General features: G+C 37.4%; 1 protein-coding gene across 8 annotated transcripts in view; it reads right to left on the reverse strand.

Moving 5' to 3' along the window:
• Positions 1-10,154: 10,154 nt before the first annotated feature.
• The window catches only part of LPP (LIM domain containing preferred translocation partner in lipoma), a 656,883-nt gene continuing 642,997 nt past the window's right edge, over positions 10,155-24,040 (reverse strand). For all 8 annotated transcript variants that reach the window (XM_033123201.1, XM_033123175.1, XM_033123185.1 and 5 more), the window contains one exon: positions 10,155-23,857. In XM_033123201.1, coding sequence (XP_032979092.1) covers positions 23,729-23,857 — 129 coding nt within the window. In that variant the 3' untranslated portion in view covers positions 10,155-23,728. The remainder of the gene's footprint in view (positions 23,858-24,040) is intronic.

Here is a 24,040-nt window from a genome sequence, read left to right on the forward strand (position 1 = left end):
TGGACAGGGGCTCACCTAGGGTGAGGGAAGTAAAAAATTGCAAAGAACGAATGAGAGAGTTGGTGAGTAAATGTGATTAGGCCAGCTGTGTCTGTCAGTCATGAAGTTAGGATTCTGTCTTCCCACAGAGACTGGAAGACAGAGGGCCTATCATTTCCAATGATTACATTTCAAAGGAATGGCTTTCAGGTCCTTGAGGAAGACATTCCTGGGCTGTAGGATATAGTAATCATATATTATATAATAATAATTATACTATATTTTATGTATATATATATATATATATACACACTATCTCTCTCTCTCTCTCTCTCTATATATATATATATTATATATATAGAGAGAGAGAGAGAGAGAGAGAGAGATTAAAGATATAGATATATCTCAAAGGGATAGAGGAGGATTTACAGTTATAAACTTAAAAAAAAAAGTAGATTCTCTAACAAAGAGAGGGTTAAAGGCCTATTATCATGTCTTGGCCAGAACAAATGGTAACTTCATTTGACAAACTTGAGATATTTCAGACAGAAACTCATAGGGTGTCTTGGGTCCCAGGATGTGGCCTTAGTCTGCCAGCCTAAGGTATCGTTGGTCAAGTTTCCTAGTGCAGGCAGGGTTCTGAATACAGTTAATTGCGAGTTCTTTTGTACTTCTCAGTGAGTGCCAGACAGGAAGGGAAAGGGCCAGTCTAAATACAAGGAAGTGAGGACAAAGGCATGAAGAAGTGAGAAAGCGTGGTCTGTTTGGGAATGTTACATGGTTTAATGGCAGGATGTTAGGGGAGGAATAGGAGTAGATACGGCTGGAAAGATAACCTAGAGTCTTCAAGGTCATGTGAAAAAATTGAGATTGAATCCTGGGGGTGATGAAGAGACAGTAAAAGTTAGGATCAGGGGAGCAGTGTGGTTCGATTGGTGGTTTGATTGGTAGCAACGTGAAGGATATTTTAGAGGTGAAATTTAGGTGGTAAGTTCGGAAGACTGAGACAGGGAGATAAGTGTGGAACTTTGGCATAATTCCTAATGAATGAAAGCCTGGATTATGGCAGGGCAAATGAAGTGAGGGAGAGATGAAATAAGAAGAGGACAGAATGTGGGGGACATTAGATAAGGAAATGAGGAAAGGATTTGGGACAAAGTTGAGGTTTGGGTCCTGGGTGACCCAAAGGACATGACAGACTTTGTTGACATGGTTGTCCAGTGTTTCTTCCTTCTTCTTATCTCCCTGGCTTATTTTCTTATATGAGAAATGGATGGAAGAGGCTCTCGAATCTGAATTTAGGAATCTTGATTGTGCTACCTCATGCATAATTCTTTATCATTGTCTTACATCATCATAGGGATGCAATGAGTATGCCATTTACTTCCTGAGCATAATAGCCAAGGTAGAAAAGGTGAGTTGCTTGTTTTGGACCTGAATCTGGGGTGAAGTTAAAAGAGGATAGGATTGATTTAATTCCATTGAATAATAATTACTTACAGTTTGCAATGTGCCAGGCTGTACAAGACATTTTGAGGGCACCCTAAATTAATAAGACCATTTTCTTTCCAGAAAAATCTTGATAATTGTTTGGATATGCAGGACATACACAACTGAAGAATGCTGGCATGTTAGTTTGCACTAAAATGGGAACCCAGAACCAGAAGAAGGGTCATCAATTTCAATAAAGGAAGCAGTGAAGACTTAGTGGAAGAAAAATCTTTATAGAAGATGACAGAGGCAGAGAAATGTGGGAAAAGAGAGACGTGTCCTATAATTACAGGGCCTGCAATGCGTGCTTTGCTCCTCAGTTTCCATTCATCCTCACTTACATATACAAAATGAGTTTCTTCCAGGATTTTGTATAAAAAAGTGCTGAGAAATACTGGGGCTTCTCTTAGCGCTCTCCTGAGGCAGCCTTAATCTCAGATGTACTGGTCATTAAGAAGTATTGACATTTTCAGTCAAGAGGGTAGAGTAGGTAAATGCTGTACTCACGTCCTCTCAGGACCACATCAATTACAACTAAGCCACAGAAAAAACACTATTGAGAATCTGAAGTCTAGCTGAACCAAAGCCCTACAACTATGGACATACAGAAGAAGTCACCTCGAGACTGGTAGGAGGGGTAGAGACACGGAACAGGCTGGTCCCACACCCATGTGTGACCATTAAAAATCCGGAGGGATATCTTGGCTGCAGAGGTTACCCCCATCCCACTCCCCGCCCACCAGAAGTGAGGGGTCCCAGCCCTCCCAAGCCCAGGATTTCAGTGCTGGGGAGAGAAGTTCACATTATTTCTGGTTGTGAAAACCAGCGGAGATTGTGGCTGAATGAGATGCAGGGCGGCTGCACTCCCAGGTTTCCCTCATAAAGGGCCCGCACATGGACTTACTCGCTGACAGACTCACTTGTTCTGAGCTTCAGTGCAGGGGCAGCAGCTCAAAAGGCCCCTAGCCTTTTCTGCCTTTCTGTCTCTTCTTATTTCATCTCTCCCTCACTTGGGGAGGAACTGACTTCTCTGGCTGCAGGATGAGGGCTGGAGGGACAGCTTTCTCCCAGACGGAGGAGCTAGCGAAGCCATTGTTTCTTCGTTGAGCCCTCCCTCTCTCTGCGTGCAGACGCAGGCAAACGTCATATCTGAGTTTCCACCAAAGCGCCTTTCAGCTTTTCTCTGCCCCACCTGTTGATTACCTGAGACCACGCTCCACCCAATTTTCAGGCACAACCAATCTGCTTCCAGTGGCTTTTCCGTATAAACAGTCTGCCTTGGCTCATGCTGTGGACTTTCCCCAAATCTCTCAAAGAGTCACAAAACCCAAACAGTATCTGGCTTTGGTGTGTCCTGTACCTCTGGCTGAGCAGCCATTAGTCCGGCATTAGTGACAGCTGGCCTTGTTTTGTGGCTTGGCTTCTCAAGGCACCTCCAAGCACAGCATGGGCAGCAGCCATCTCTGGATTGCTTTTTGGTTCATGCCAGATGAACCCCGCAGGGCATAGACTGCAGCTGAACCTGGCCTGCAGTGGGTCCTTTCCTAGGAGGTTTGGGGCTGGCAGGCCCAGTGGCCAGCTTTGGACTGGGGCTGACCCTGCAGAGCAGGATTCACTTTAGCGGGGCTCTGGTGACTGCCTAGTATCCCTTTGGGTGTACTGTCCTTGGAGATGGCTGGGTGATGCTTCCTAGACAAGAAAAACCTAAAGGAGTTCCTCTCCACCAAACCAATATTACAAGGAATGTTAGAGGGACTTCTCTGAGACAAAAGAAAAAAAATATGTGAATAGTATAATGGCAATAATGACATATCCATCAACAGTTACTTTAAATTTAATTGGATTAAATGCTCCAATCAAAAGATAGCGTGGCTGAATGGGTGAGAAAACAAGACCCTTACATATGCTGCCTACAAGAGACTTACTTGAGATCGAAACACACACCCGACTGAAAGTAAAGGGATGGGAAAAAGATGTTTAATGAAAATGAAATCAAACAAAAAGCTGGGGTAGCAACACTTATACCAGACAAAATAGGCTTTAACACAGAGGCTATAACAAGTAACAAAGAAGGATTCAGTAATCCCACTCGTCAGTCATTATCTGAAGGAAACCAAAACGCTACTTCCAAGGGATGTGTGCATCCCTATGTTCATTACAGCATTGTTTACAATGGCCAAGATGTGGAGGCGGCCTATGTCCATTGATGGAAGGATGGATAAAAAGGAGGTGGTACATATATACAATGGAATATTGGTTGGTAAGGGAAGGGAATGGGTTCTTGCCATCTGCTGTGGAATAGATGGACCTGAAGGGTATTGTCCTGAGTGAAGTATGTCTGACAGAGAAAGACAGAGACAATGTGATTTCATTTATTTGTGGAATCTAAAGAATGAAAGAAATAAACAAACAAAACACAACAAGCTCGTAGAGACAGAGAACATTTTGATGGTTTCCGGATGGGAGGGGAATTGGGAACAGGTAAAAAAGGGCAAGGGATTAAGAAGTACAAATTGATTGTTACAAAGTAGTCATGGGGATATAGGATAAAGCATAAGGAATATAGTCAATAATATTGTAATGACTATGTGTGGTGTCAGATGCTTGATTTATTGGGGTGATAGGTGGGAGAGGGGTTGGGGGACAGTGTGAAAAAGGTAAAGGCATTAAGAAATACAAATTGCGGCTGGCTGGATGGCTCAGTTGGTTAGAGCATGAGCTCTGAACAACAGGGTTGCCGGTTCAATTCCCACATGGGCCAGTGAGCTGCGCCCTCCACAACGAGATTGAAGACAATGAGTTGCCGCTGAGCTTCTGGAGGGGCAGCCGTATGGCTCAGTTGGTTAGAGCGCGAGTTCTCCACAACAAGGTTGCCGGTTCAATTCCTGCATGGAATAGTGGGCTGAGCCCCTTGCAACTAAAGACTGAAAATGGTGACTGGACTTGGACCTGAGCTGCGCCCTCCAGAACTAGATTGAAGGAAAACGATTTGGTGTTGATGGGCCCTGGAGAAACACACTGTTCCCCAATATTCCCCAATAAAATAAAAAAACAAAACAAAAACAAAAAAGAAAAAAAAAGAAGTACAAATTGATAGTTACAAAATAGTCATGGGGATGTAAAGTATAGGGAATATAGTCAATAATATAGTAATAACTATGTAAAGGGTCAGGTGGGTACTAGACTAGTCAGGGGAATCAATTTTTAAATTTTATAAATATCTAACCACTATGCTGTGCACCTGAAATTAATATAAAATAATATTGACTGTCATGTATGATTAAAAAATTCAAAAGGGAGGAGAAATGGTGAAGGAGAATAAGAGGTTCACATTTTCAGGTATAAAATAAATAATTCATGGGGATTTAATGTACATTATGGGGAATATAGTCAATAATATTGTGATAGCAGTGTACGTCACATGGTTGCTGAACTTATGGTAATCACTTCTTTAGGTACATAAATGTTGAATAACTATTGTGTACACCTGAAACTAATATAATATTGTATGTTAGTTATATTTTAATAAAAATATTTTTTAAAGTATGGAGCACTTGACTTTGCACTGGAGTAGAAAAAAGAGTTATCAGGAAGCATTTCTTCCCTTCTTTTCTCTTTTAACTAGTATATTGTGAGGTATATAATAGATATATAGCTCATATTATAAGGTATAATAAAAATGAATGACTATGATCCCAAAATCCAACTAAAGAAATCTAATACTAATAACATCACTGAAGCTCCCTTGTTTTTCACAAATCATATCTCCTCACTCCTTTTATCCTATGTCTCTAGGATATCTGTCATCTATTTACCTATCCATCTATCTACCTACCTATCTGTCATCTATTTATATCTATCTATCATCTATCTACAACATAGTTTTTCTCATTTTTACATTTTCTATAAATGATATGATGTGTGTGTATATATATATATATATATTAGCATTAGAATATATATATATATATATATATATATATATATATAATCTTTTATTCTCTTCTCCTCTAAATTATGTTTCTGATAATTAGCTATGTTGTTTAGTCAATATTTCATTAATTTTCACTGTTATACATTATTCTATTACATGGTTATACTTTTATTTGCTCATCAGTTCCCTTTGATGGACCCTTGTGTTATCTTTGGCTTTTTGTCATATAAACAGTACAGCTCTGTATATCTTTGTACATGCCTCTGGGGTACGTGGGCCTGAGTGGAATTATTGGTCATAGGATTGGTATATCTTCATCTTTATTAGATAATGTGATTTTCCAAAGTGATTTTAGCAATTTACATTCCCACCAGTATTGTATGTAAATACCAATTGCTCCATGTCATCTTCAATATCTGGCATTATCAGATGTCTAGGTTTTTGTTGTTCTGGTTTGTGTGAAGTGGTAACTCATGTTGGTTTTAATTTGCATTCCCTTAATGACTACCTTAAGCATTCTTTCATATTTTCCCCTTCCATGAAATGTGGAAAATATGTTCTTGTGCCCATTTTTCTATTGAATTTTATTTTCGTTAGGAATTTTTTGTATATGCTGGATAATGATCCTTTGTCAGTTTTATGTCTGGCATATAGCTTTTCCCAACTGGAAGCTATTGTGAGTCTTTTGGTTAACAACATTTCTTAATTTTATTGGGGTCTAAATGATCAATTCTTTCATTTGCAGCTTTTGTGTTTCTTTTTTTAATTTTGTTTATGAAATATCCTAAAGATCATAAAGATTTTTTAATAGGTCTTAAAGTTTTGCCTACATGAGGCAAAACGTAACATTGACTGTTATTCTGAGAGACCAATTATCTCAGCATCTACCCTTCCACAGTGACCTGCAATATCATCCATGTCATATATTAAGTTACCATCAATGGATGGTTTTGTTTTAGGATTCTCAACTGTGGTCCACTTGTCTATTTGTCTTCTTTTATACAAATAATACACTATCTTATTTACTATAGTTTTATAGAAAGTCTTATCTGGTAAAGGAAATTATCCTTCCTTGTTCAAAAATGTTTTGGGGATTTTGCTGTTCCAAGTAAATTTTTGAATCAGCTTGTGAAAGTCCATAAAAAATTCTGATGGTATTTATGTTAGAATTCTATTAAATGTATGGATCAACTTAAGGAGAATTTACATTTTTGATATTATGTCCCTATCTTTGAATATGGTATATCTACTATATTCAGATCTATTTTAATGTCCGTCAGTAAAGTTGTATGATTTTCTTCATTAAGGTCTGTTACATTTAAAACATATATATATTCTTAGGTAGTTTACATTTTTGTTAGTATTATGTATGATTTATTAAAAATACATTATCAAACTCTGTGGCTGTTTCACATTCATAAAATGGATTTTGGGTAATGTTATATCTTGCAAACTTGCTAAACTTTTTAATGGTAATTATTTACATATTATTTTGGGTTTCTATATACTAGTTTTCTGTAGTTATAGCATCTATAGTTAATGGCAGTTTGGTTTCTTACATTCTATTCTATATATTTTATTCATGTCCCCATTATAACTACTGGCTAGAGTCTTCAGTACAAAGTTGAACAGAAGTGGTTATAGTGGGTATCCTTCCTTTATGATTTAAAGTAATTACTTCCAATGTTTCACCATTTGGGATGATTTTCACAGATAGTCTTTACTAAATTAAGAAAGTGTCTTTCTATTTGTAGTTTTCTATTTTTTTTTACTATAATTGCTTTTTTAAAATCACATTTTCTTCATCGATCGAGATATTCTGATTATAAGACTTTTCTATTTTGTCCTGTGAAAGTGGTGAATTACATTAATAGACTATTTAATGTACAGCTACTGTTGCGTTCCTGGGATAAACCCAACCTATTTGAGATTGAACTATATGGTTGCCACTTTCTTTGCTCACCATCCCTTGTTGCATCACTCAAATTCCTTCTTGGTTTATTTTCTTTCTTCCTGAAGTTTATCTTTTAGAATTTCTTTTACTTAGAGTCTATGGACATTAAGCCCTCTCAGTTTTTATTCATTTTTAAACGACTTTATTTTTCCTAGAAATGGAAATTAGAGATAAAACTCTTTTCCACATTATTAAAGTCATCGATTTGATAGCACTGGACTGAGATCAGGAGGCCAGGACTCAAGACCTAGTCTTGCCATTCAATTCTGATCTTGGGTAAATCTCTTCAGATCTCCGGGACTTAGTATTCCCCAGAATAAATGCTCTCTAAGGGCGTTCCTAGCTCTCACATTCTATGAATAGGAACAAATGAATGAATAGTTAGAATAGCAGTGTTAGAATAGAGAGAGCAGAGAGGGCCAAAGAACAGAATAATTTGAGAAATAGAAGGGAAGATAAAATTGCATGTTATATGCCCTTCGTTTACAGCTTTCTGGCAGGAAGCTATGTATACTCTGAGTCCCAGTGATTTAGCCTTCATTTGTTTATTCATAGATGTCTCTTGTGTCTGGCAGCTTTAAAAATGAGGGTTTGTCAGTTATCTGGTCTGTAGTTCTCAGGTCCCTCAGCATTAGGCTGAAACTGATGTTGGAGAGCTAAACCCAAGGCTTAAGTGGAAAAGAGAAGGGGTACTCTTCTGAATTTCAAGGAAGGAGCTTCATGTACCCTCTAGTTTTAGTCACTCTTAAGAAAAAAGAAAAGAAAATAAAAAAGGTGTTTAGTGAATGAATAGTGATCTTGGGTTAACTTCATTTCTTACATTTTCAGAATTTTCATCTATGAAGGTAAAATAATTCCAGATCATGGGCAGTTAAAAATAATATAATGAACAGTGATAGCTTGAAAAGGCTAAGTTACTGACTGTCCCATGTGTCTGAGTCTTTCTTTCCTTTCGCCATAGTTATTTGTATCCGTATCTATCAGCTGTACTATACTACAGGAAGTAGGAGCTATATGTCTGATTTATATCTGTATCCTGTAAGGTGCTCAGTACAGAGCAGACTTTCAGTGTTTAAAAAGTATGCATAGTACAGATGGAATCAAAGTGTGAAAAAGTCAGCCACCTGAGAGTAGAGAACACCCTGACCCCACTTCTAGGGACCCACTCACTTGGATCCAGCTTTAAACGAGAAAAATGCTTTACACACAAGGTTAAGACACAGAGTGGTCAAGTAATTTCAGAACACATTCAACCTTATGATCTTCTGTGCTAACAGTAGAGAGTGGGTGCCTGCATACTCTTGTTCGGCACTGTATTTGCTTTGAGAGACATTCAGAAGACCATATGGAAAGCAAATGATACAAAGGCAAATACATGTAATAAGAAGTTTATTGAATTTCTAAATATAATAAAGTAGTTGCAGTTCTTTTACAGAAAAAAAGGATATGATTTTCATATTCATTCTTATAGAGCATTGGAAAAAACATAATTGATAGAAAAAATGGATAGAAGGTAAATAGAAACATTTTAATATAGTTTGATAATACATAAATACAAAACACCCAAATCACTTGCTTATAACAGATTTTATTCTCTTATTTTCATAAGGAACCATGTGGATTATTTTGGATATGTCAGTGATGGTTCATGATGTAGTGGAAGAATGCAATTTGCTAAGAATAAAATAATAAATCAAAACCTACATTTTAGGGATGCCATGGCTCTGTCAGTATCACACATGTGAAAAAGGTATATTCTCTCTCCATATTTTCTGTGTGGCCTTCCCTAAGTCAGGCGATGTTATTCTGACTAGCAAGTGATTATGGCGGGGCTACGAGTGTACTTAGTTCTTGATCTCAGTAAACACATTTAGCGCAGAGAAAACAGCTTCTCCCTGTGTCCCCTCCTCCTCTATCCATCCAACTGTAAACACCACTTCATGTTTACATGGAAGCCTCTCTCATAGTCATGAGCATCAGCTTGAAACCTGGAGGAAAGCCATATTGTCTCTTTCCCAGTCCGTTGTGTTTCCAGGGAAGAAAACCTCTATATCTCTAAACCCCTTCTGACATTGTACAGAGATTTTTGAACTCTTATCTAGCATTCAAATCTGATTTTCTAAAACAAAGCAAAACAAAACAAACAGAAAATGACTAGTGTTGAAATTGGATAAGAATCATAAAAAGAACATTAACAGGAAGGGTAGTCTTTTCTAGTGAGGAATATCACTCTTTATCCAAGGAAACAACTGGGCTCATAAAACGATGACAACTAAAAGCAGGGTGGTCCACACTCTTGAAATTATGAGATAGGAATCTGTTTCACCCTCATCCTTAGTTTATATAGCGGGGGGCCTTATATGGAGAGCAGAATGGTGGACGACTGTAGTAGCAGGGAAAGCATCTTCCATAGCTTCCCCCCTTTACTTTCATTTGGGGAAACTGGGTGAGGTAGGAGACAACTTTGTGATTTAGAAGACATGAAGAGCTTCCTTGGAGAAAGGCTAACTGGAGGTGTCTTACTTTCCCAAAGCAGAGGCATGTTCAAGTGAACGTGGAGCCAACTAACTTAGAAGGAAAGAGAGAGACTTGGCAAGTATAATTTGCCAGCTGGTTGAGTCAGACGACACATTGAGGAAGATCTTTTTTGGAAGCATGTCCTCCCTTGAACCCTTTTCCAAAAATCATGCAGTGTCTACCTCGTCCTATTTACCTGGACCCTCTGCTATTGCCTCATTTGGGTAAGATTCCATCTTTCTAGGCTATGCTCCTGCTAGTTTTAATGTGACAGAACTGCGGAAACAAAAGCAATTAAATAGCATGTGCTACTATTTTTAGGAGTCAAAGTAAAGATGTTCTAAGGATCTGGCAAGGACATTTGGCCCCCTGAGCCTCCAATCCTCACAGCCAAGACTTTTCTTTAGTTTTCACTGATGTTAGCCTGAGAGATAAAAGGAGAAGAAATGTGCTGACATTCTAAACCCACCAAATGCTTAGTTTATAAAACATACATATGACACATATCCTAAGACAGGACCTGGCTCTATTCTCTCCAACAGTTTTTTTTCCCCCCTGGCTAAATGTTCCAATTCCATAAAGCATACACTGTCTTGAAGCAGAGTACAGGAAACCTCAGCAATATGCCACCATCCAGTAGGATACAAATAGAAACTGGCTGTATCAGCAAGGAGTGCTCAGGGAATGTGTCTGCAGCCCATTTCACGGTGTCACTCCACAGGGGAGATTGGAAATGAGTGACTTTCTTCCACTTGGCAAGGTTTCCTTATCTCAGCACCTACTCCTTTGGATGGTATGTTTCTGAAGGCTGCACAGTAGGACTCTGGGTACCGTGTGTACATACATATGTAAGAATAACGCTTATGTTTCTCAGAACAGGCACTTTTTGAAGGCAGTAAATCTAAAAGTTTAGTTAATAGAGCCTATATTTAGGCCTCATCTTCTCACTTTGCTGATGTGTTTGCTGAACAGAAGATCACAGATTTGACTCAGTCTCGCAAAGAGGCCGGAGTCGGCAAATGGCTATATTCAGAACTGGGGAAGTCTTGCCAACTCAACTGTAGCTGTTAAAAAGGCAGACTTGGAGAAGGTGCAATTGCTTTTCTCAAAGGTGACAGCACAGAAGGAGAAAAGCCTGTGACAAAGCCATGAAATAAAAACTTGTGTGTGAGGCTCAGAGAAAATTACTATCCTCAGGCTCTGCATCTTCATGTCACGTCTATTTCATGGCACAGCTTTGCTACTCAGAAAGTTCTTTCCCTTCCTTTTTTTGGGTGTGTCTCATGATTGCACATATTCCCAGTAAAGAGAGAGAGAGCCCCAAATTCGTTAAACTAATGATAAATTGAAGTTTAAACTACAAAACCAAACAAAAAACAAAGCAGTCCACTGAACAGATAGCATGGTAAAAGTTCAACACAACATTCAGCTGTGGAAATTTTTCATCAAAGTTTACATTTTTGTTTCACCAATATTAAATCACATGATCATTTTTTTCACTCTAAGGAATCAGACCATTAAGTGGCATCTTTAATTCCATTTGTTCTTTGATATGTTTCCTGAAAAAGAATGAGGGCATAATTCAGATTTTTAGGGAGGAAATTCTTTGTTTAATGGGAAATAATTCTTGGATAACTCGCTCATCAACTTTCCCAAGAGAATAAATGGGTAGTAAAAGAAAGTAATTGAAAAAGATTTTGCAACTACTTCATTATAAGCTATTGGTAACAAGATATACTATCCAGGGTTCTAAATCTTTTTCATCAAAGATACACCTCCTTGATGTTTCAGACATTTGAATTTGGGTAGAAAGCTGGCATGGTCTACACCAGTTTTAATTTGCTACCTAGTGAGAGAGGTCTAAGGCACTTTAACATTTTTTGGCAATTATACCCTGATTCGTTGATGTACTTGACATTAATCTAACAATTAACTAGAAGATATATAGAATTAGTAAAATGCAGACACTACCCAAATATTAGCTTGGCTTTATTATTTGAAAGTTAAAATATGAGGCCATTCCTACTGTTGATTATTTAGATTATAAAAATCCCTTTCCCTCTCCAAGTTTGTGTTTGAAGGAATGAAACACGCTGGCAGATATATCATAACCTGGCTAGGCGTTTCTTCTGCTTCTGGTTGAATATTATTAATAAGTGATCATCAATTGTCACCCAAGGAGAACAACAGAGAAGGGACTGGATATTTTTTTTCCCCTTATATACATAAGTCTCCCGGAGGGGGTGGGGGGAGAAATGTATCCAAAAAACCTAGCTTTCTCTATTTCGCTTTTTGTAAACTAGTTCAGAAATGGAGTTAAATAATGTGGTGAGGAAAAAGACATTCAGGCTTAATATTTACTCTTTCCTAATAGAGGAAATGGAGTCAAGAAAGCAACTACTAATCCTATGCCTTGGTGCGAAGCAAAGCAGGCACTGTACAAAGTGGCAACACAACACATCAGTAATAATGGCCCAAGAATAGTTCTTGACCTTCTTCCCAACAAATAGAAATATAAAGAATGAATCGAGCAGGAGAGATAACTACATTAGTTTCCATCCCCACCTCAAATTCCTTTGGAATATTTTAAGAGATAAATGGATCCATACAAAATTTAAATAACTTTCTCTTTTCTTTTTTGGCAGCTACAAAAATGGGTCAGGTCTAGGAATTATTAATTTTCTGGCCTGAAAAACCCAAGTGTTTAAAAATAAGTTTCTTTTTTGAAAGATCAGCTTTCTTGGAAGATGTGTGTGCATGTGAGTGTGTGCGCACGCGTGCATGCACACGCTTGGGTGTGTTTTAAGGACAACACCATTGTATTTCCCCTAAATATTGGGGACTATGCTGTATAGAATGGAGGAAAACAATTTTTTATTGATAATTTTCTTTACATTATGTAAAGGTATATCGGGGTTTGTGGCACTCTTTATTTTGTTAAAGAGCTGCTTTTTCATATCCACTGTCTCACTGTACTTTTATTTCCTCGAATAAGATGTCACAGGTTCCACCCAAGTGGGTCTCTACTCAGGCGTACTCACCTAGGTAATTCCGAGAAGTTCTCAAAATGTTGCTTCTATTAATTCCCTCCTGGGTAGGGGTACTCCATCTATTCTACATCGTTTTTCACTCCATCAGCCATAATATTTATCAAACCTCATAGAAAATGGGGCACTTTTCCAGACTCTGGATGTTGCCATCTCAACCAAGGTTAGTACTCTGCTGTCCCTGCTGGCCCCTCCAGCCACTCCTATATTTCCTAGGTATGAAGATTGGAAAGAGGTAAGAGGCCATTTGTTATTTAACTTGACCCTCACTAATCCCAGGGAATAAGCAGATAGATGATGAGACTAGCATGATGGATGGTAGACTCTAGGGAGGGAAAATGCCTAGAAAGCTGAATAGATAAGGTCATTTTAAAAGTTTCCTGCAGTAGATTTAACTCAGATGAAGAAAGAATATTTTCAATCAGTTCACAGATTTTAACCGAAAGCCAAACAACTATAAGAGAGAAATAGGATGAAATAAAATCCCAAGAGCACACATCAAAAGGCACAGCTTCCTGAGAGACCCAGCTCAAGAGAAGGAACAGTCGTTGTTGAACTGCCATGCAAAGCAGCTTCCAGAATAATACAAAGGCTTCCCAGTAAGTGTACTGGAAATACACAGGACCAAAGTCCCCATGAGAGCATGCACAAAATCACAAAATTACTACAGCCCCTGAAGCCTGCTCTAGCTAATGGCAAAGGTCAAATCTCAGAACCGCCATCAGTCCCACAGCATATGTTCACAGACATCTTAAGATCATGGGTTGGTGGACTGGTTTGGGACTGCATGATACAGTGACACAGAAAATGGGGGGGGGCCTCAATAAATGTGCACTGAGAGAGAGAATAAGATGCATTGTTTACCTACAGTAGTTTTGGCCTCTGTGGGGCATACACTGTGGCCCACAGGAGAGACACACGTCTTAAGATCAAGTCACCTGTGCACTCCACTGAACTCTAAGTGACAGGGTCTTGTTGATATTCTGAATCTCACAGTCCCAGAGAGTTTTTCAGTTAATGTAAAGTAAACCCACTATCTCTGGGGCAATGTGCTGCAGTGTGCTTCAGTGCCACAGTTGTTTGTTCTTAGCGGTGGCCTTTCCCCACTGACTTCATCACAGTGTCCATCAGACAGACTACCTAGTAGTTTCCCACAAGATGACACAATAGGTATGCCAGCTCTAAATGGTCTCCGACAGTGCCCATGTGGATTGGCCACCTGATAGCTAAAAAGTCTGTGTGAATTTCCTTGGATGCCTTCGAACAGGGGGTACTTTAGTCTGTGAGAAACACATACTGTGCTCTGAGGTATTCTGTGCCCTGGCAGTGGCCACTGGAGAGAGCACTGGACTTGCAAGATCGGGGTCCATCCCAAACTGCCACTTACCAGCTGTATCGCCCTTGGCAAGTCACTTAACGATTCTGAGCCGCAACTTTCTCTTCTAGGGTAGGGCTATTAATAACTTTCCTCTCAGGGCTGTTTTATGTGTGAAAGCAGTTTGTAAGCTCTCTTAGGAATTATTATTTTAGACCTCAGAAAGCCACCCCCAGGTCCTGCCCAGGAGACTGATGACAGGTTCTGCTGATAGGGCTTTCTAATTCCGAAATGGGGTGGAAGAAGCTGCAAGCTTTGTCCTGCCAAAGACCAAGAAATACTATTGAAACTAAATAGCAACCCAGGGCAATTATGAAAGCATTTATACTTTTCTACATAAAACTATAATGTACTATAGCTCCTTCCGGCTCAAGAAAGATTTCCTTTTGCACAGAACTGGCCAGAGGTAATGAGTTTTAACAGAAGCACTATCTTTTGCTTTTAACTTTTTCCTTGTTAGAATTGAAGATCACATACTGACATTTCCCAACATTTTAAGGTCATTATCAGCAGGCCAGTTAACTGGAGTGTATCATTAATGGGATAGGTATGGGGGGGAAGGCATAAAGCTACATAACAACTGGCAGAACAGTTTGTCTTTTGAATAAGAAAGTAAAAACAACAAGCAACTCATAAATTCTAAAACCTGACTCTCAGAAAATCCTTCAGACTATTTTTAAGGATGTCTAAAGATTTTTTTTTTATAATCAGGTAAAAATCAACATTTTATTTTGTAGTAAGGATTAATCTTGTGTAGCACCAAGGAGAACATAAGCCATGAAGGCTCGTTCTCTTTCAGAGTCAGAGGGAACTTAGAACAAAGTGTGATGGAGGAAACGGAAGAGCTGAAAGTAACGAGCTCCTGGATGCCGATGTTTAAGCAGAGTCTGGATTATCACTTTGCAATGAATCTGTCAGGGAATTTTAACACTAAGTGGAAGAGGTGACTATGGAGTCTTTTCTGATTGTGACCTAGAAGCAATAGGAAAATAGGGGGGCTTTGCTCATTCTCTTGCAGGGGTTCAAAAGACAGGTAGGTATGTTTGCTACAAGAGTGAAGTACGTAGTTATGAGCCAGTCAGAATGTACATTTTGTATCTTATGAATAAAGCTTCCTGTTCACACTGTTTGTGTTGTATTACATTTGGGCAACTCATACTATCTTCAGATGAAAATGCAAATAATTGAATCAGCCTTCCTTTATGCCTTTTTCTTCCCATTGACCCTGAATATCTGGAAGCCTTTGCTTCTTGTTAAGGAAATTCCAGAATCTGTGATACATAAAGTAGAGGGTCTTCACTGAATGTAGCCTCTGCTTTCTGTTGTTTCTGGTGCCTGAAATATTCTTCCCTCAACTCTAAATCAAGACAATGCATCAATTCAAGATTTCTTACTAAATTTCACTCCTCCATGAAGCCTCCTTGATGGTACTGGAAAGAAGTATTCTTCCTGTCACTAGATTTCTTCCTGTGGAGTAACGTTGAGCCTATTTGATCTTATTGTACTTAGCCTGAATCAAAGTTACTTAGGAGCTGGAACCAAAGTTAGGAGCTGATTCTATTACAGCGATTAGGAAATTAAACAAATGAGTAAAGGATAAGGATGTGAGAAAGACAAAAGTGAAGAGAAAATATGAACTCCTAGACACAATATCTAATCGATCATGTAGGGAAGCTGCTCACTTGGTCTAAAGTGCAACATCTCTGGGTACAAACAATTGAACCCAGAAAAATGGAACTGACCCTCCAAACCAGTCAGTCAGTAAGTATTTATGTTTAACCTATAAAGTATCAAGGACTCTTTAGTATATTTGGTATGGGAACATGGACTAGAACTGTCTTATTCTTGAGAGGATGGGGCAAAGGGAAAGAAAGGATTGAGGAGAATTTATGAACATCTACCTAGAAGTGGGCATCTAACGGATGGCATATGTACTAGCTCTTGGATTCAGAATGACTTTGAATGTGGCAACATCAAAACAGTACAGGACATAGAGTAAGAGGACTACTGTTTTATACACAAGCGAGATCTATCCTCATCTCGCATTCACTCTCCTGGGTCTGAGTCCTTGGGAGAAATATTCACATTGAATGTCAGTTTCTTTTGGGTGATTCAAATTCTATTTACTTTTAACACTGAAGAAAGTATTTTCACCTAGCCTGACCCAGTAGATTGAAATAAAATTAGAAAACATTTTTAGGTCCAACTGTTCAAAGGAAAAGCAGAAAGGTGTTTGGACTTGACACCACGTCAATAAATAAGGAAAAGTTAAAACAGTTATTGATATCTGACCTGGAGGCAAAGATTTAGATGTTAGAATTGCTTTGCATAGCTCTACAGCCAGATCTTTGTTTAACATAAAGAAGAACTTTTGTAGGAGAGTTGCCTTGATGGTAGAATGGACTGCTGTAAGCAGTACTACATACTAGCAGGTCTGAGATGTGGGATGGTGGCATGTCAGGAAAATAACAGAAAGGATTCAGAACCTTAAAGCTTCATGATTCTGTGTTTGTCTACAAATAGCCCTGGCGGCTGGGGTCAGCGATAGCCCTCCAAACTGGTATAGAATACAAGGTGACATAGCGACACCAGTCTCATTCTTGGTAAGTCATTCTATTCCAGGGGTTGAGAGCAGAATTAGAAGTTATGTTCAGTGCCAAGTTGACTGAACACATTTGTGGGTTGTTTAATAAAGCTCCTATTAGGGAAGATTAGGTAAACATCTATCATAGTTAGATAAATGAGGTTTTCTCTTGCCCCTAAAAGGATGAGTACCTTGGAAAATTAACAAAGATATACAGTAGGAAAGTATTAATGAAATCATCTATAGTTTTACAGAGGAATTAGCTGTAGGGTTTCCTCCTTTCTAGTATGCCTTCCTACTTATAGAATATTAATTTTTGTTGATAACAAAGGATGGAAATAGAGATATTTATTAGTGGGGTTAGAGACCGCTGTACATTAAATAATCAGAAATAAAGAGCAAAGATTTTAATAACCTTTTTGTAACTTCAAAGGGAAAATGCCACTGAGTTTAGTAAAAATGCATCTTTCACACAATTCCCCTCAAATAAACTACTTGCATGTTGGATAACTAAAATAAAGTCTTTTTGCACAGAGGTCAGGAAAGTAAAATAGAGAAAGGAATGTATCCTTCCTTTCTATAGTGAAGGGAAAATATGTCATTTTATATTTATTTTTCAAGTTAGTAAGATAAAATTAGTTTTCTGTGTTTGCACCTAAAAAGAGAAAACTAGTACAAATCAATCATAGTATTTAGGTGAGACATCACAGAAAGTGGACGATTAGATTTGAACGAGAGAACCACAGACCAAAAAACCTGCTACTTCTTGTGCTCACCAGGTAAGTACACTGAAAAAGGATAAAACATTGAATGTATGAAAACAAAACCCTTTAACCCACGCAGATGCTTAGCATGTAGTACAGTTTGCCTAAGACTATGTCAGAATATGTGTCATCACCTCAGAAAGAGGCGAGCTATACGCCCCTCTCAGAGGGGATGAGAGGTCATGTATTATAAAAGTTCAGGTGTAGTTATGGTCATGCCATGGGACAAGCAGTGCTCTCCTTTTACTCTCTTCTGACAAGGGGAAAATATAGGGTTAGCTATAGTGATTTTTAAACACCTCATAAAGTTGGAAAGTTAAATATTTTACCTGTTTAAATAACTACAACTGCTGATCCCTAAAACCCTTATGAAAATTCTCAGTTACACGATACAGGAACTCTGTTGTCGTAGTTTTAATTATAGATTGCCCCTTGTATCAAATTCCTCCTCTTCCTGAATCTGACTCTTCTGGAGGCAGGTTAGGAAAAACAAAAACAAAAACAAAAACAACAACTCTGTCTATGTATCAAAACAACATACTCACTGAGACTGTCATTAATTCTTGGTAATTTCATTTACGTATTGAATTAAGTATGTTTTATTTTCTTCATATGGGACCCTCCCAAATAGGAAAATCAGTGTCAACCCTGTGAAAACTTATAGAAAATGGAAGTGAGGATAGAAACCCAAACTGGAAATATATTCTTAGAGTTACCAGCCTTTTCCAAACAAACAAAGGGCCTATTTTTTTAAAAAAAATTTTTAACAGTATTAGCCAGACTTCAAAAGAATCTCAGACCCAAATTTTAACAAAATGCTTCAAGGAGGGACCCGGACTTCTTGTTCTCAGGTTGCTTTTTATAAGCAGGCTTGTAATCTGTGCTCCAGGAAAAGCTTTGGTGCTGACTCCCCTCTACAAAATATTGTGATTCAACTGTTAAGATTTAATATCACTGTCATAGGCAAAATGTTGGTATGTTTAAGAATTCCAGAAGGATAACAGTTTTTCCTTGCCATAAGAGAAATTATCAAGTTTCAGTGGAATAAAATAACATGCTACCACTAAACACATACTTGTTTTGTTGGTCAAAATGCTTTGGATTAAAAACAAAACCTAACCTAGTCTCAGAAAGATTACTTTGCATATAGCTGAGAAAAGAAGGGTAGTCATAAACGAATTTGCCAAGGACTCTGTGATCAGAGTGCCTAATGAAAACTCATTAAAATAAAACTGAAAGACTCTATTATCTCATTTTATGAATAAACACAATCTGGAAAATATGCCCTTTTAAAGGAAGGGTTTACGATTGCTACATATATTTTGTGGTATTCTTCTTCCCTTAATATGATTATAACACCATAAGGATTGTAATACATTGATTTGTTTATGGGAAGCCCAAGCAGGATAGCATTAATAGGTAGGATGGATGGAAGGAAAAAGGGAGGGAGGAAAGAGGTAAGAAAGAAAAGAAGGAAGAAAGAAGAAGAAAAGGAGGGAGTAAAAATTCTCACCACGTCTCATAGTTTTAACCAGATAATTTTTTAAAAGTGTCAAATAGTGTGCTAACCAAACAACAGCCTCATGAGAAAAATGTCATTCTAGTTATCTGTCAAGTAAATAACTCGACCTGTTAAGTTGTTCAAGGTCACACCATGATGACTCAGAACCAGGATTCTCATCGTGTTCCGTTCACTATTCAATTAAAAAAAATACATAAATTGAAAAACTATGGCAATTAAAAAACAGTGGACATGCTGAGTGAGGGTTAAAGGCTCAAGGTGAAGTCTTGTCCTTGTTACCTGACTAAAACCAGAGTAACACCAAACTTGATCACTGACAACATCCAGTACATCACTTCATGGCCATAAGAATGTTTCCCCAATTTAGGAATCCATTAAGGTACTTCCAAGAGATAAAGACAAAGAAATCCTATTAGGATAGATTAAGATGAAGAGTTCAGACTTCCCTGGATTTTGTTGGACTTTTGGATGAGTATATCTTTGAGATTTGGGGATTGTGAATGCTACAGGTTCTTCAGTGGGATATTCATAGTAGTGTGAAGATTCTTTAAAAATAAGGCACACATACGCGTATATGTTGCTGATTGTCTCCCATGAAAGTGCACCAAAAGAACAATCTCAGGAAAAGGACTCGAGGAACATTTCACAGAGGTATATCTTTTTCAGCCTACTGGTTCCCCACAGATGGCTAAAGCAGGGTATGGAACATGCTGTCATATTTCATAACACACATGTAGTGTAGCTGTAGGCAACAGATGGACAATCGCTTGTTTAAACTACAAATGTGAAATACTAAGGTAGTATAGCAATATTTCTAGAAATGTATATGGAAAAATAGCCTTTCCAAGCCAAGAGGAATGGTGCGAGGCTGTGAGGTTACATCAGTGTTTCCCTGATCTTCCTGGCAGCTGCCATAATTTCCCCAACACCCTTCAAAACTTGATAATGGAGGGATGGGGGCAGCTGACATAGATTTGACAAGAGAAGCCCAAACCATATCAAATAGAAATAACACTGTTATTCCTGGCTGGTTCACATTAATAGGATTTTTCTAACTAGGAAAAAGGTTGGGCGTTGTGTTTTCAGAGTCCTGTCTATATTCCGTAAAACGCTCTACGATAGCCCCATGGTAAAAGAGCTCTCTTTCTTCCTCTGGACCCAAATGAAAATACTTCTTTAAATGTAGTTAGAGTTTTACATACTTTAGACATCACCATAAGCATCTATGAAGAATCTTTCACAGTGACAAAACAATTATAGTGTTGATAACTCCACTGCATTCATCAGCATACACCCAATGAAGTAATTTTGATCAGAGAAGTTGCTCCTACAGAAACAATTTGTTAATGACAGGAAAAAGAACCCACATGTTTGAGCTGCAGAAATTTTCAGCATCTCAAAGTCTTGCTGCCTTATACTTGGGACACGTGACTGATTTTTAAGTTTTAAAGGCAATTTCATTTGCACATGAGACTGTACATTGTGTTAACATGAGCTGGGGATCCAGGCAATGAAGAAATCTGATTTTGAAATAGCCTGCAGAGCCCATGACAGAGTGGGTTTTTTTTCCCTTTTTCATGTCTCTTACGTTAACACAGAGTTACCAAATATTTGTGTTCTTGACAATTTTTTAAAACCAGTATATTTTTAACAAACATTCTCTTATAGACTCTATTTTTTCTATTATTTATAAATTTAAATGTCAACAATTAAGACAATATATCAAAAAATAATAGAATTATAATCATTAAGGTAATATGAACTTTATATCTCTGCTATAGGCAAAATTTCATGTAACTAAAACAGTAAGGAGTGATTGGCATTGTTTTAAAAGTCAAATGATTAATAGAAAAGACAAGAAAGCAATATAAATCATATTTTTAAGAAATCCTGGAATAAAATATTGCAGGATCCTTTCCTTATCATACCTTGTGAAAGAAAAAAATCTAAATCTAAATATTTCTGCATATGTATGTGTGTACATTCATTATATAAAAGTATATAAGTCTATATTAAAAGAGATTTACTTTAAAAATCTTTGGTAAAGATACTCTGAGGTTATGTGACAAAAATGTACTATAAAGATTGTAAGCAAGCAGTATTCTGGCAATGCCACAGTGATGGGTCTGTGACAGCATTTTATTATAACTATTTTTTTGGCTTGTAAACATTCAGTTACATAAGGACTTAAATGTAACAAACAAGTAGAATGTTATTGCATTTTTATAGTATAAATATTTCATAAATTCTTCCTTTTTTGGCAAAATTTATAATAATATGACTGCTATTCAAGAGATAAAATCCATCTTTCAATAAATTGCGCTCTTTGCTTTTGGCCTAAAGACAGTTTTTCCCAAGTGTTTCATAGAAAACAAGTTACTGAAGCAATTCAAGCAGATTATATTATCGCCCCCGTTGTCTAACAGTCAGTGCTCTTTGAGGTCATCAGCATGGTCTGGCTTTTAATTTGGAAGGCAGAAATTCAGAGATACAATCACCACTGTATCCTGAAATTCACATGCTGTGCAAAGTGGATCTTATTGTATTTCACATTATGAGAAATTTAAGATTAAGGATAGGAGTAGTAAGGTAAGGAGAAGACAGTGGTCAAAGGAAACTTTATAAAGCTATACCTTTGGTGGTTCTAACACAAAACTGTTTAGTGACCAAAGCAAATGAGCCACAAATTAACTTAGAAGAGCTATGGACTTAAGATTTTCTTATTGAAAAAAAGAAAAAAATGAACCATTTTATGATTATTCTTACTAAAGTAAAATACATGTAATTGAAATTTCTAAGGCATGGGTTGAAATTGAAAACATGCACAAATAATTTTTTATTTCTGTTCTGGGTGTTAAAAATAAAAATTTTAAAAAGTTGCATTAAAAATATTTATAATGGCTGTCACTTTATAATCATGAAAAAGATACTTATGGAGTCAGGGAAAGGTACACAGGGAAATGTAATTATATTTGTTATATTTGATTTCTTAAGGTGGGTGGTGTTACATATATATAGGGATTCATTATATTATTATTTATACTTTTGTGTATATTTAAAATATTTCATAATTTAAAAGCATATACTTGTGGAAGATTTGAAGTCAAGTTTAAGAAATCTCAATCCAAAATACTTGATTCGTTTAAAAAACAGCAGCCTGCCATTATTAAGATAGGTGTCTCTCCTTAAAAGAAACATGTTAGAACCTGACAAAGTGTGTGGTTCTACAGTTGGTAAGTAAGCATTTCACTGCCCAGTAGTTTGAATAAAGATTCCAGGCAGAGACTTTGCATATTTTTAGCTCAGAAAGGCATTTTTTTTTTCAGTGATTGCCTTTGAAAGTGTGGTGTAAATGTCACATCAATGATATGAAAATGTCTCCTGCAATAAGTAATTTGAGTTGCAGAAGGATTAAGAGAATAATGAAACTGTGGTTTCACAATCTTTTTAAGTTTTCCTGGCTTTTTAAAGCAAATTAAACAAAACTACACAATTTTATTTTGTGTGCCCTGATTTGCAATTGTCAGGCAGAAAGGACTTGGTCCTGGGGGGAAAAAAATACAATTTGAACTGCTCCTTATAGATATTTTTCACTATCAAAAAGAGTCAATTTTGGTAGTCATGTTTGAATATTAGAAAAAAACTTGTCAATATTACTGATATTGAACAATAATAGACAGTATAGAAAATGTTATATTCCAGAGAAAACTAAGTTTGTCTGTTTTATTATGTCCAGCCAATACGGAAAAGGGAAATTTTAAGAGAATATTGTGGGATGATAATGGACTTTTTAAACATACCCCTAAAATGCAGTACCCATTATATCCCACCTGTAATTTCTTCAGAAAAAGATTGAAGTTTGAATCTCTTTCACTAGTATCTATTTTCAAATGAGCCCCAACCACTGGTCACTATAGATTTTGAATTTGGATGGCTGCAAAGTAAATTTGGGCTTGTTTGAACCCATGTAATTTACAGCTTAAATTCTTTATAACCTAACATAAAAACTGTGAGTTTTTTTTCCCCCAAGGTACATGACCAGTTTAGAGAAACAGAAAGCTATACTTTTCAATACACAAAGAAAGCAAGGATGTCTTTTATGATCACAAGCAACGTGGAAGTAATAGGATGGAGCCTTCAAGCCTAAAAGCACCTGTGAGTTGGCAGACTCACCCAAGAAAAACTGTGACAGCAAATACCACACTAAAAAAAGCCATTCAACCAGATGAAAAGTGAGACAAACATAGGGATTAAAAGTCACAGGAATGCAGAAGTGAATGGGATGGAACATAATCTGTGTAAAAATGTGGAAGTCCTTGGAAACAAAGGCCATCAAGGTCCTACATGATTAAATGTGAAATGTGTATTTGGTAAGAATTAAAAAAAAAAAAAATCTCATAATCTACGTGTTTCTACAGAAAGGTTACCAGTAGATGAAGAACAGAGACCATCCCATAGCTTGATTGCCTTTCCTCTATTTTCCTACTTCTTTTCTTATATTTTTTCTTGTATTTCATTCTTCTCAGTGCCACCAACTAATCAGCTAGACGGGCCACTGAATTTAGAGATCAGTGCTAGCCTTGGCAGTCAGCACTCTGATGCGGGCCGAGTTGCAGGTCTTGCAGAGGATGTGTCCATCCAGAGGGTAGCAGCCTTGGTTATCTCCTTCAGACAGGAGACCACCACAATCCTAGAAAAACAAAGGCAGATGGAAACGATGTAAGTGCAAATGTAAGCTACGTCTGTGGAGACCAAATTCCTTAGGCTTCCATTCGAGGCCTCCATCATGTGACCTCTTACCTACCATCTTCATAGACCACCAGCTCCTCCAATCCTTCCCCAGTATATAATATAGTATATGTTTAATGAAATT

This window comes from Rhinolophus ferrumequinum, chromosome 2 (genome assembly GCF_004115265.2).
Source record: "Rhinolophus ferrumequinum isolate MPI-CBG mRhiFer1 chromosome 2, mRhiFer1_v1.p, whole genome shotgun sequence".
In the NCBI taxonomy this organism is placed as follows: domain Eukaryota; kingdom Metazoa; phylum Chordata; class Mammalia; order Chiroptera; family Rhinolophidae; genus Rhinolophus; species Rhinolophus ferrumequinum.